Below are 13,577 nucleotides of genomic sequence, written 5' to 3'. Positions count from 1 at the left end.
GAGCCAGACTGCTACAAGTGTATCTCATTTTCCTCAATACTTGAGTTAAGCAAGTATAAAATTTACAGCCAGAGTGACTGCCTCCAATGCTGCTTTCTGCATTAGAACCACTTGTGATCTCCTAGGCGTGTGAAGGCCAGGCAAAATAGTGAGATGGGAGTTTTGAAGGAAAACTGAATAAAAATGGCAATGTTGAAGTAACAGCTTATGTAGAAAACTTTTAAAACTGTCACTATTTTGTATTTTATTCTTCCTCTAGATCCAGTTTTAAAATGCTTACCAGATGTACACACTGTGTGTTGTGTGTGTTCACACAAGTTGTATGTGCTCATTTCCCTGACTCCTTGAATTATCCAAGTGTTGTTGGGTTGCTAAGCAGAATTGAAGTGGGCTCTAGCAAGCAGCTCCAGTGCAATTAGATGAGCTGAAAATCTAGCAGGGCAAGGGTTAAAACAATCATGATTTTTTTGTCTCCTCTGTGTTATAGGGCAAGTCAATTCAACTATTCTTACTTTACAAATTGTTCGAGAACAAGGGTTTGTTGGAGAGATTGCAATTCAGCTGAGCACCACACCTAACTTTGAACTCCCCCTCTCCAATCAAGCAACAGAGAATGAGGACTATATACTGGAAAAGAAAACAGTCATTATGGCAGAGAACACAACAGTAGCTTCTGTCATAGTCACTATTTTGCCTGTGAGTAGTCTGACAACAACTTCAGCGAATGTGTCTTTCAGGGAAAGGGAAAATGGTGCTGTTTCTGTACCAGAAGTTGGATTTAGCATTCTAGAAATGGCTAAGTTGGGATTCTTGCCTCATCAGATGGTTGTATATTAGTAAGAATTGCAGCCATCTCTTTCAAAAGAATTCAAGTACTCACCACTGACAATTAAGCAAATTCTTTGTTTTGTTGTAGTCCCCAAATTAACATATAATAATGCCAAAGGAAAAAACTATAAATGTCTTAGGTGCTTGCTGGTTTTTCAACTTATTGCAGGTTTTTACAGAGGATTTATTTTACTTTACATGCCTCTTAACAGATTTGTTCTGTAGTTCAAGTAATGTTATTTTTCCACCAAAAATATGTATGTTCTTTAAATATATTCAGAATGGAGGTATTGCTTTTTAAGTTCTGGCTTGTTTCTGAAATCTAGCCACCTTTCTTGTAGATAGGAGAAACAGGTGAGAGCCAGCAATACTTCCCACTTTTCTTACAGATCTGGAATATATCTCCTAACTTCAGTTTCTAAAGCTCTGCAAAGGTAGTCTTTTTCACCTTTAGTATGGTGTGAATCAGGAGATTGGTTGTATGGTCCCAAGTGCTGGAGAATTTTTGAACAGTTAGCAACCTACAGGTCAGCTTCCTGCATGTATTATAAGTTGCAGTGTTTTATTTAAAAAGTGACATTTAAAAAATATTTTTGCAGGATAATGTTCCAGAATTACAAGAAGGATTTATAATCAATATTACTGACGTGCAACTTGTCGATTCTCCCACTGGAGGTCACCCAAGCGTGAAGAGAGTTGGGTTAGAAATAGCTGAAATAACAATTGAAGAAAACGATGATGCCAGAGGCGTATTTAGTTTCAATGTTACAAAGGTAAGTAAGTCTGAATGAAAAATATTTAAAGTAGCATTCCAGCAGGACAGTCTATGCTTTCAGACCAGTTTTGATAGTGTTCTAATAGGATTTATGACACTAAATTGTTCTGGTTAAAAAGGCCAGATACCAGACAAGCAATTCATTCTTAAAAGGTACTTCAGAATTAATGTATGAAATTTACTAGGGAGCTGGAAGTGCTAAACTGGTGTCATAGAATATTCTGAAAGGGACGTCAGGAGGTCATCTAATCCTGACTTTTGCTCAGAGCAAGATCAACGCTAAATTAAAACCAATTTACAAGTGATTATGTATTTCTTTGTTTATTTTTACTTGCAAGTCAACATGCAAAAAAAAAAAAAAAAACCAAACATTGCTGTGACACTCAGAAGTTTCATGTTGAATTTACAGGATATAACTGGAGTTGTTCCTGGTTATGAGGTACCACCACCACAGAATATACTGAAACTACCAGTTGTTCGACAGGCTGGGAGGTTTGGGTCAGTAACTCTGTATTGGGAAGCCATTCAGTTAACTGCTAGCTTTGAAGACTTCACGCCACCATTTGGAAACCTTACGTTTGCAGATGGGCAGGTATGCACTTGCTGAAAGTTTAACTGTCTCTGGGTTAGCAGCTTAAGAGTTCCTCATGTCTTCTTCCAGCAGAATTTGCATCTTTTAATTGAAAACATTTTATTTATGGCCTTATGTATGTGAATGATGCTCTTGACTTCAGTTCTTTAACATGAAAAGAAGAATGTTCACAAGCATTGACCAAATAGGGTTATATGCCTTTGGTACCTCCACTAGTGAAGACACAGTTTCTAATAATAAAGCCTGTTACACTGATAATTTGCAACACCACCTCTCTTCTGTATAATTCTCAGAATAAACAGGTATGCTTTGTTAGCTGTGTTCTACATAGAGTCTTCCATTTCATGCTGCCCCTGACAATACTTAGTGTTCACAAGGGGTTTTGGTTTCAAGTGAACAGAACTGGTCTTTGGCAAATAGAAGAATATACTTTGTGACCAGAATTTTGGCTTAAGTACAATATTGTCTACCTGCACTTCCTACGGAGTACCAAAGCAGAGCAGTCTGCTGGTTTTAACATACAATATTTACATTGATGGACTTAAAGACCACTCTTGAAATTTTGTTGTCTTATTATAAATATACAAGTACAATAAGAAATAAGCACAACTGAACAATATGTGTTTACCTATTATTAGATAAAATTTATCTGCTTTAAATTTCAGATTTTTTCAAGCAATTCACAGAGTATTACAAATGAAACTTTGTTGCTCTTTTTTTTTTTTTTTTTTTTTTTTAACAATTTCTGCAGGCTACAGGAGAAATTGAAATTACAATCATAGATGACAGTGAAGTCGAATTCCTTGAGATATTCAAGATTGCCCTGGTGAGGGTAACAGGTGGTGCAAGACTTGGGGATGACACCCTGGTAACTGTCGCTATTCCACCAAATGATTCCCCTGTTGGAGTATTTGGGTTTAAAGAAAAGAATGTGAGTTTGATTTGGATTGCACTCTTTTCTGCTAAATCTGTATAGTGGGTCTGTGTCAGTAACTCATAGCCAGTTTTGGTAAGCCTTCACTGCAGTGGAAGACATGGCTTAATTGAAAGGCATATAAGTGCTTGTCTTCATCTAGCTGTGTAGGATGGTAATAACAATGAAAGTGCTGCTGCATAGATGTAGATTTCTGAATGACTGAATCAATTTAATTCAGTATACTAACAATTCAGGACATGTCAGGTAGGATTGTTGTTAGTCTGTTGAATATTAAAATTGTTTTGTAATAATCTGAATTACTGAAAGTGAAGTTTGGAAAGGAATTATGAAACATATCTCATCTTAGTTCTTGTCAGTGAATGATTCTTCTGCTCTCCATTTTGCTGGTGCTGTGCCTACTTGTGACTCAGTCTGTAATTGTTTTGAATCATAGGGCATACAGAAATAACACGAGTGACTAATCTTTGCTAGCAGAATTCAACACATTCCTTACATCTGTTATCCTCCTGTTGATTTTCACTCTTGTCCTTGTTTTACATTGTCATTGATAATGTTTTTTGTTTTTTATCTCAAGTCAGTGTCGATGCCTTTTGCTACAGCCTTTCCTACTTCATCCTCTTCTTTTTTCATTAGGTAACAGTGAAGGAACCTCAGACACCTGATGACTCTGCTGCAGTTGTATTGCTCACTGTAACTCGAAGTCAAGGAGGACGAGGAGCAGCTGAAGTGTTATGGATTCTTGAGGAAGCAGCCAGATATGATCTGACCCCTCTGAATGGTACCCTTCACTTCAATGAGGTATTTCTGATATTACAATAAATTATTTAATATTAGATTTATAAATATTATTCTTGTGTGTTTGCATGGTTGTTATATATTTATAGAAATAGAGGGTTACTAAGTATTATAACAATAGGAAAAGGTCAGTTTGAACTGGTGGGGTTAGCAGTATGCGGTGTTTTTTCAAACAGAAAAGAAAAGCTGACATGCTCTCTTTAAGGCAGCATAATGTAGTTATCAGGAAGATAGGGTCTTCAAATCTGAATTGTTTTTACAATTAAGAAAGAGGAACAAAAATGTACTGAATGTGAAGAATGATTGCAGAAACACTTATTCCATTGAAGCATCAGACAACTGAAAGAGAAAATTTATATTGAAAGGGTGAGAGGGATAAACAAGTGCTCAAAATTTGCAGATTAAAAAAAAAAAAAAAATAAAGCACCCTAGTGATTTTCAAACTGGACAGTGTTATTTGATTTGTGTTTCATGACTGGTTAGAACTCTGAAGTAGGAGCTGAAATACTGGATATTGTCAAGCTATTTTTGTTATCTTAATATTGGCCTTTTACAGCCTACTCAAAATATTTAATGAAGAAAAGTGTTTTAACATAAAGCATAATATATTTTGTCTGTACAAGGCTATTTTGGATTAGATAAACAGGTGTACCTGTTGCTTCTTTTACTTTTAATCAGCTGGAAAATAGCTTTTTTGGTAAGAACACTAATATTTGCAGTTTGCCTATCATTTTTCTATCCTTTCTCTACTGATAGGCCTGAACATTGTTTTTTCTTCCTGAAGTTCTTATACATGCATACATGTAAGAATACAAGTATGTATGTATGTATGGTATACAGGAGTTTTACAATATCTACCTGCTTTTCTTCTGTATTCTTATTCTAAGCATTTGCTACCACCCACTGACAAAAATGTGGATTAGACAGATATTTGCTATGACCTAATATATCTAATTTTAATAATGTTAAATCCTTAGAATGTATGTATTATATTGAATATGCACTTTTTGATGGAAAAGATTTTGTATAGAAAGTTTCCTCTATGTTGAAAACTTTTGTGAATAAATTTTAAAGCAATTTCAACTGTTACTCAGTTTAAAATAGCCAGAGTATTTTTGGGATGGCACACAATTTCTGAGGGGCAATTTTTACTACATTTCAACCAAATCAGAAATGTCATATTTAAAAAATATTACAGAATATCTCAATCATATGCATGCTTAACACTTGATTTGTCAAAGAAAAAAGATTTTGTTATACTATTGTATTTTGTTTAGTTTCACTTATTGTGTGTGTGTGTATATATATATATATTTATATCTCTGGTCTTTACATGATGCAGACTGAATCACAGAAATTGATTGTTATACATGCGATACAAGATGGTCTACTGGAGGGGAATGAAACATTTATCATTCAGCTAGTCTCTACTGGTGATGCAGAAATATCTCCTCTAAATGGTAAAGAATTAGTTCATTACATTCTATTTTGAGACATTTCACATGAGAATTGTAATAAGTCTGTTCATATTTTTTTAGTCTGCAGTGGTTATAGATTTTGTGTGTAGCTGGTTGGTGGCAGTTTTGGCTGTCAGTCTTTTTCCCTAAGTCATTTCCATGTCTAAAGAAATCAAAGATAATTTTAGATCATAATTTTTCATTCTAATGTAATTGTTGGTATAGACTTTTGTGTTCAGATAGTTAACATTGCCCATAAAGAATTCTTTAACAGAAAGAAGCAAACACCAAAACCAGGTTCAGACCTGTAAGAATCATAGAATAATTTCATTTGTAAGGGACCATCCAGGGGGGTCATCTAGTTGACAACCCTGCTGCAGGAACAGGAGACTTCACAATTAGATCAGGTTGCTGAATGCCTTGTCTGCTCAAATTCTGAATATCTCCAAGGATGAGGATATCATGGGCTCTCTGGGCAGCCAGCGCTTAACCACTCATGTCACAAAATTTACAAAAGTTATCTCATTAGTTAGTTTTCATTTACCAGAGAAGCTTTGTTCTCTTCATAGGTGTGGCAACCATCATTATTGTGGGTGATGAAGGAGCTTCTGGGGTGGTTGGGATAGCCCATTCATCCAAGCACGTTCTGATTGGAGAACCTTCAGGAAATTATAACGGCACTGCTCTGATTAGGTGGGTACATCGCTTGTTTTTCCAAAGGAAGGGTAACAGCTCAGTTTCAAAAGCTATGAGACTCCACATTTGGCAAGAATTTCTTGAGTGCTGCATTTCATTATCACTTCTGCAATCAGAACTATTTTTAAAATTAGATGCTTGTTTCTAAAGAAGGGCAGAATATACTATGTGTCTTTTCAGTATTACTGGGGAGCTCCAAATATTCCTCTCAGTCTTAAAATTGTTTGCAATATTGATGCATTAAAGGAACGAGGATTCTGATCAAAGAAAGAGAGGAACGGAATCAGTGACATTTGAAAATGCTTTGTGCTTTTTGGGATTCAGTTGAGGACTGGTGCCTGAACTGTATTTCAGTATATCGCTGTGATGGCTGGCATGACCAAAACAGCAACTGGGTTTTTAGTTGAAACGAGATGCAATTGTATCACTGCATTCAGTCAACTGAAAACAGGAGGAAAAAATGAAGATATTCCCAAACATTCTGACAGTATTGGAATAAAGGATTGAGACATTTTCCCTTGGTGAACAATCACACATAAGAAACAGAACAGCCTCTCATGCTGCCCTGAGAAGCCCAAAATACAAAGTGATGCTTTGTGCAGCAGTCCTTGTAGATCATGTAGTAGATCACGTGAGGTATAGATGCATTTTTGCCATGACTTAGGTCATGAAAACTGATGTAATAAGTAGGATTAGGCTCTAGGTTTTCAGACAAGCAGCAGACAGAACATTTCTCAGGCAATCTCATAGTAGTAGTCTAGTGTCCTTCTGCCTTAAAAAATGTATTGCCTCTGGGAATTACCCTTAAGTTCCATTTCTCTTCTGCGCTGCACGTTGTATCTCCTGAAAGGCAGAATGGAACTAAGAGAGCTCAGTTTTCATCCCTCACCTTTGGGCTATACGTGCAAAGAAACTTTAAAGACCTCTCGATAAAAATACAGGTCAAGATGCCTCCTAACACAGGGAAGTAAAGCTGAACCTTAGAAATGTTACTACTCTGAAGAGGGAATTGGAAAGTTCTTAATAGTGACTTAATACATAAAGACTCAAACTTCACAGTGGCGATAGCATTTTTTTCATGCACAGCAGTATGATATACTGTCTCTGTCTAGATCGGGTATCAAATATTAAAGGTAGAAAATTAAAACTGTGTTTGTGTTCTTACCTGCAGCCTGACGCGTGGCCCAGGGATTTTTGGTGAGATCACAATATATTGGAATATAACACCTCCTCATCATACAGAATTTATCGAGACATCGGGCACCTTGACAATGCGAGACAGGCAGTCTGCAGCAGTTGTTCTTATACAGGTATAGGAGAGATTTTACACCAGTAGCTATTTCAAGTACTTCCATTTATTTAGCTAGTATCTTGGTTAGAAATTAGTTATACCTCTCTCCCTGTAAATGTTTTAAATCCTTTTAGCTTTCATTGGTTCTTCTCCCTAGGCTGTAGATGACAACATTCCTGAGGAGAAGCGTTACTACCAGTTTCAACTAACTGGAATCAGTGCTGGAGGACTCATAAATGAATCTAGCAGCACAGCAAATATTACCATGGCAGCCAGTGATTTTCCATATGGAGAGTTTACATTTTCACAGGAACTGTTGCAAACAACAGAAGAAGAAAAATGGGTATTAGATTAAAATTCCTTCTTATGTAAAATATCAATGTTATCAATATTGTTGCTAGATTTTTGCTTAACTTTAGAAAAAAAATGAATCAAAAATTTACTCTAAAATTATCATATCAGTTTCCAGAATGGCTGTCTGAAGCTTTTGGAGCTTTTTAATACTCTGAGAAAGAAGGCTATCTGCAAAGTTACGTGTACTCTGTAATTACTAAAGCAAATTGCTGTTACCTGACAGAACCATTGAAAAGATTCCTCTAGAACAGCCTATTAGAGGCAACTGTAATAGAAAAACAAAGCCATTTTTTAAAGAAAATATCCTCTTTCCCTCAGGTTAACATCACTATTGTGCGTTCCAGGGGATCCTATGGCAAAGTGCGTCTTTGCTTTCAGATAATAAATGGGACTGCAGAGGAGGGAATTGATTTCACTCTCACAGTAAGGGAATTGCTGTTTGAGCCACATGAGGAGAGTAAAATGATTTTGGTTGAAATTCATGATGATGACCTTCCTGAAGGTCCTGAAGATTTTTCAGTGATGATTGCAGAAGTGGAACTCCAAGGAAGGTAAAGATAAAATTCCCAGCTGATTGATTACAAGCAGAAGAACAAACTGTAATTGGAATCTGGTCTACCTGCTTAAAGTCACCACTGCATTTCAGCTGTTTTGCTGTAAAATTTTATAAGGCAGATCAGCTATAATAATAATAATCATAATTAAAACTGGATATATGGGGAACCCAATTCTTTTAGCATTAGTATAAAGATTTTGCCGATTAAGTTTTATTAGAGCTAAAAGTCCATACATTACATACAAGTTATCATGCTGTGTGAAATTCAAATAAGATAAAATGAGAAAGAAAAAATGAAAGATACACATTTCTATGAATAAATTACTATTTTTGCATATATAATAGTTCAAAAAAGTGTGACCAGAAAGTCTTCAGTGATAACTGTCAGAGAATAAAAGAATTTGTGGTAATTGCAAATTGTCATACTTGCATCTTAATACTTCCACAAGAATTTTTTATGTAATTTTCTTTTTATGTTCTTGCAAGTGGATTTGATTTTACCGTAAGAGAAAATGGTCTACAGGTGGATCAACCTCCAATAATAGGAAATATCTCCACAGTACGAGTCGTTATAGCAAAAAGTGATAATGCAGAAGGCATCATAGAGTTTGATCCAGAGTATATCCTTCTAGAGGGTAAGTTTGCCTTAAGTTTTCACTGTGGTTTAGAAGATAAGTTTGTGGCTATGGCATGAATTTTGAAATAAAATAACTTTTTCTCAATTATTCTTCCAGTGGAAGAGGATGCTGGGTTAATCATGATTCCTGTTGTGAGAAGGCGTGGAACTTATGGCTATGTTACAGCTGATGTTCTTTCTCGAAGTATTTCTGCACTTCCTGATGGTGTTGACTATTTTGTTCATAATAATTCTGTCGTTTTTTATCATGGCCAGAACCAGAGTTTTATTTATATCTCTATTATAGATGATGAAGAAAGGTAATTAATTTTTCATTTATTTATTCATTAATTTATTTCTGCGAAATCCTATTATTAGAGTTTCATAGTTCCTGATAAATTTTATGCAAATACTTTTTTAAATTAGATTAGCAGAAAATTTGGGTGTTAATAGTACTGCTGTGAACAATAAAGTATTTGGCATTTTGTTTTGTTTTGTTTTTCTTAATTTAACATGAGCAGAAAGTAGAACATTATTTTTATTTCAGATAGCACCATCATTGCATCATTCTGTGCAAGTGGGAGGAATCTTCTACTGTTTGCTTACAGAGAGGACTTCTGTATACCTTTAAAAAGATCCAGTTGATTGAATTATAGTTTTAATTGAAGTATTTAATTTAACTGAAGTACAGTTTTAATTACTTTTTTTTTTTTCTCAGATATTTCAGAAACTCTTTTTCTTTTTCTGTGCAGCGAATTTGAAGAGCAATTTGAAATCCAGCTGACAGGAGCCACTGGTGGAGCAGTGCTTGGGCTCCACCTAGTGAGCCAGGTCACCATTGCTAAAAGTGACTCCCCCCAGGGCATCGTCCGATTTCTCAACCAAAGTCGAATTGTTCTTCCCAATCCCGACACTGACATGGTAGTGTCCCTGGTGCTGGAAAGGACTGGAAGATTGTTAGGGGAGACACAGGTGGGCCCCGGCTGTCAAAGGCTGAATGCTTTCTAGTGGCTATGTCAAAAACCTCCTACATTTCCCTTCAAGAGCTTCTTTGTGATTGATTTCTAACAGCATAGTTGCAGCTTTTCATTAAGCATGAGTTGCATATAGCCGGAGTATAGCAGCAAATGTTGCTGCTCTTGTAATCAATTCTCTTTGTCCTCCTGCTTTCTTTCTTTTATTATGATCTGGTGTACTTTGTTTTGAACTAGCTCCTAATCCCATTGAAAATATGGTTAACTTCATGCACCACCACTAGTTTAGTTTAATTCAATGGAATTACTTCCTAAAGCTGGTCAAAACTTTTTCAGAAAATTATTTATTGAGAGTTTTCTAGATTTTTTTCTTTACTCTATACAGACCACTGACAAACTAAAGGTATAAATATGAACCAAGGTAGGCCTTTCACAGTCTTGGCAAAGGACTGGAAGACTGGCACTACAGGCCATCAGGTCCTCCTCTCCCCGTATAAAAATTGCCAAGGCCTTCTTTGACTTTTTTCTAGAAGTCATTTGAGAAAACTGGAAAACAACTAAAATGTCCAGAATAATAATTTTGAAGTGCTGAATATGACCTCAAAAGCAATCTAATTTGGGGGAAATTTTGAAAACATTCAAGTTTTTAATCAGGCTAAAGAAGTATGAATCATCATTTAAGGGATTAAAAAATTTTATTGCAGACGAATAAGAAAATGTTCGTCATTTTCTGTCTTGATATCACACTTCACAGGGAATGTTTTTGATCATGAGTAATCGTTTGGAGAGCTTCACAAAACAAATCATGAAACGGAGAGAAATAGAAACCAGCATGTGTGTTTCCTGTTATATGCTAAGGAAATCCCAGTTTCTCTTCTTTTCTATTATTAATATCTAGAATTTCATAAACTGGCATTGTGGCTAACTAACACCTCAGAATTTTCATTTGTAATTTGTCACGTCTATTTTTCCAAAGGATTATATGTTTTCACACATAGAAGTAATGATTAATATTTTGTATTCTGTATTAATAATAAAGATTTAAACATAGCTAGTTACCAGTTATGAGAATTTTTATGTCACTTGTGGTACTCTGTCATTTCTCCCTCTGGGACACTATTATATCACCACTCTAAATCTGAAACTGATATCTTCCACAGATTAATTGGGACATCTTGGGACCCAATTCAGAAGAGGTTTTACCTCCCCTGAATAGTGACATTGGTGACCCTGTGAATGGTTCATTCTTTTTTGGAGAAGGAGAAGGAGGTCTGAGAGCTATTAATCTACAAATCTATCCTCATGAAGAAGTTGAAGTTCAGGAGACATTCATTATTAGACTGAGCCTTGTGAAAGGTGAAACAGAAATAGATCCTAAGGCAAACAGCATTACATTAGTAGTAAGTCATTATTGATTTTCTTTCTTGAGATCTCTGTTATTGGTATTTATCCTGCAAGGCATTTAAAAATTAATAATTATTGCATAATTTGTCATTTAGCTTTTTTGTCCCTTGTACTACTTAGGTGCATTGTTACAGCTTCACTTCTTAAAAAAAGAAGGCAAAGAATCTGATAGTAAACTGGTATATAACCCCTGACCTGGCCCTCTTATTTGCAGATTTCTGTGATTCTATTTGGAGAGACCATGGATTGGGTCCTCATTTCTAAATGTCTGTTTGTTATTCATCCCTTCTTGACCTCTTCTTTTGCTCCAGCTATCATATATAAGAGGAAGGAATCTGTCAGTTGCAGAGCATGAGATATGCAGAAATTTGTGGGAGAAGGCAGAGGGAGTTGTCAAAGAGAAATTATCGCTCTAAGGATACTACAACTAAGGAAATATTTATAAGGCTGTTATAAGAACCCTGAAAAAAAAAAAATCTTTCCTAGAAATGGGATTTTTTTTTTTTTTCTGGTCTGTAGAATCTTGATGGAATTAGCTCCTATTTCCGCAGACTCCTCAGTTTTTCCTTCAGGGACCCACGTTTACTCCTTGGACTGGACCGTTTCACTCTGCAGGCCAATGAATTGGTTTCTCAGTAGGCACTGATGTTACAACTCCGCTCTAAGTCAGTTCCCCACGAGTCCCTGTTGCAGCTAGTGATTCACACAGATGGATGTGGATGATCTCTAGCTCAGAGGGCTGTTTGCAAACTGATAATGTTAGAAAAGTTTCTGTATACTAGCCCAAGGTGCCAGAGTGTTTCCTGCTGTAATATCAAAATATTCAGAAACAGCATTTGAAATAAAACTGTCCTCTTCTTCCTTTGACAGGGGGACTAAAAACTGAGAAGGGGACATTCATACTTTATCTGCTGTCTCTTAGTATCATTTTGACTCCTGTTCAATTTCGATCCTGCTTATCTATCACTGTAGGCTTTTCTTACAGAAGAGCAAGTCACCCATAGATTTCATATTTCCTGTGTGCATGTGGATGTTTGTGTGTGTGCGTGCATGGGCTTGATATCACTCCCTTCTCATGACTTGATGTCCCTGTCTGCTAAGTTGTTTTTTTGTTTTTTTGTTTTTTTTTTTTTAATTCCCTCAGTCTCTTTTTCTAACTACTAATGTACTCTGTAATCTACTTAAGAGTAGAAAACTCAGCAGGAAGAACTAATAGATATGTGCCCTGTAGCACCTAGCAGTGAAAATCTCAAAGGTTTGGACAAGAATGCAACTAATTTTAAATTTCTGATTTTTTTGTTTACTTTTCTACAGATACAGAAGTTTGGTGATCCCAATGGAATTGTACAGTTTGCTCCTGAATCGTTAACTGAGAGCAACTATACAGAACCCTCAGCAGCAGAAGGGCCACAAAGAATCACCCTGTTTGTCAGACGAATTCAAGGCACTCTGGGAAACATAACGGTATTCTCACTCTTTTCCTAATAAACAGTATGATCTGAAATCATCAGCATCAGTGTGTGGAGGAATATCTTATTCTGTGCCTTTCAATTGCTTGATTCTCAAATTCATTTTTCAAATGTTGCCTTTTAGATTGAATTTAGGAAGGGCCTAGTCCTAGTACTTGTGGGTTGGAGAGTCAGATTCAGTCTCCCCTGATCAGAGAAAAAAAAAGCTATACTGCAGTTCTTCTGACTTTCTCTCTCCCACTTGCCATGTGGTCTTGATGGAGGAACAGAAGAGACCATACTTACATAGTGAGCTCTCTTTGAGATCAGCACAATTAACTTTTTTTCCAGACATATTTAAAGGTAAGAATCAGACTTTTTTTGAACCATCACTCACACTGATTGCACCTAAAGTTATTTAGAATTCAGCATTTTAACAGGTACTCATTTAATTAAAAAAAATACCAAAACAAACCAAACAAACATCAATTGCTAAAAGCATCTGCTGTGTTTAATGAGAAATCTTCACCCCTTTCTGATGTGAAGAATCTTGGAAACGGGAAAAACAGCAACCATATCTTGGTGTAAAAATAGAAATATTTTCAAAAAATTAAGAGATTCCATATAGTTTTACATAAATCTTCTGAAGTTATACAAAAGAAGTCTTTACATTCACAGTACTGTTAGATGAACAGCACACTTCTGTAAGAGGTATGTGCTTCTTTCTATGCACACCTAAACCAATTTTTATTTTACCCATTTAAAACCAATCTGTTCCACATCCTGCCTATACCGAATCCTGAATATGAAAGTTTCTGACTCTGTGGGTAATTTTGCTTTCTTTCATATTGTGC

General features: G+C 35.9%; 1 protein-coding gene across 5 annotated transcripts in view; it reads left to right on the top strand.

Annotated features, from left to right (window-relative positions):
• Positions 1-13,577, top strand: part of ADGRV1 (adhesion G protein-coupled receptor V1) — a 294,340-nt gene that overhangs the window by 99,462 nt on the left and 181,301 nt on the right. For all 5 annotated transcript variants that reach the window (XM_042787872.1, XM_042787871.1, XM_042787870.1 and 2 more), the window contains 15 exons: positions 488-696; positions 1,428-1,601; positions 2,013-2,195; positions 2,947-3,126; positions 3,766-3,930; positions 5,270-5,387; positions 5,954-6,077; positions 7,252-7,390; positions 7,529-7,714; positions 8,044-8,276; positions 8,768-8,916; positions 9,016-9,217; positions 9,650-9,869; positions 11,032-11,271; positions 12,590-12,739. In XM_042787872.1, coding sequence (XP_042643806.1) covers positions 488-696; positions 1,428-1,601; positions 2,013-2,195; positions 2,947-3,126; positions 3,766-3,930; positions 5,270-5,387; positions 5,954-6,077; positions 7,252-7,390; positions 7,529-7,714; positions 8,044-8,276; positions 8,768-8,916; positions 9,016-9,217; positions 9,650-9,869; positions 11,032-11,271; positions 12,590-12,739 — 2,672 coding nt within the window. The remainder of the gene's footprint in view (positions 1-487; positions 697-1,427; positions 1,602-2,012; positions 2,196-2,946; positions 3,127-3,765; positions 3,931-5,269; positions 5,388-5,953; positions 6,078-7,251; positions 7,391-7,528; positions 7,715-8,043; positions 8,277-8,767; positions 8,917-9,015; positions 9,218-9,649; positions 9,870-11,031; positions 11,272-12,589; positions 12,740-13,577) is intronic.

This window comes from Tyto alba, unplaced genomic scaffold (genome assembly GCF_018691265.1).
Source record: "Tyto alba isolate M040663 unplaced genomic scaffold, T.alba_DEE_v4.0 Super-Scaffold_13, whole genome shotgun sequence".
NCBI classification, from domain to species: domain Eukaryota; kingdom Metazoa; phylum Chordata; class Aves; order Strigiformes; family Tytonidae; genus Tyto; species Tyto alba.
The sequence above is the reverse complement of the archived record's forward strand: the minus strand, read 5'-3'. Positions and strand labels throughout refer to the sequence as shown.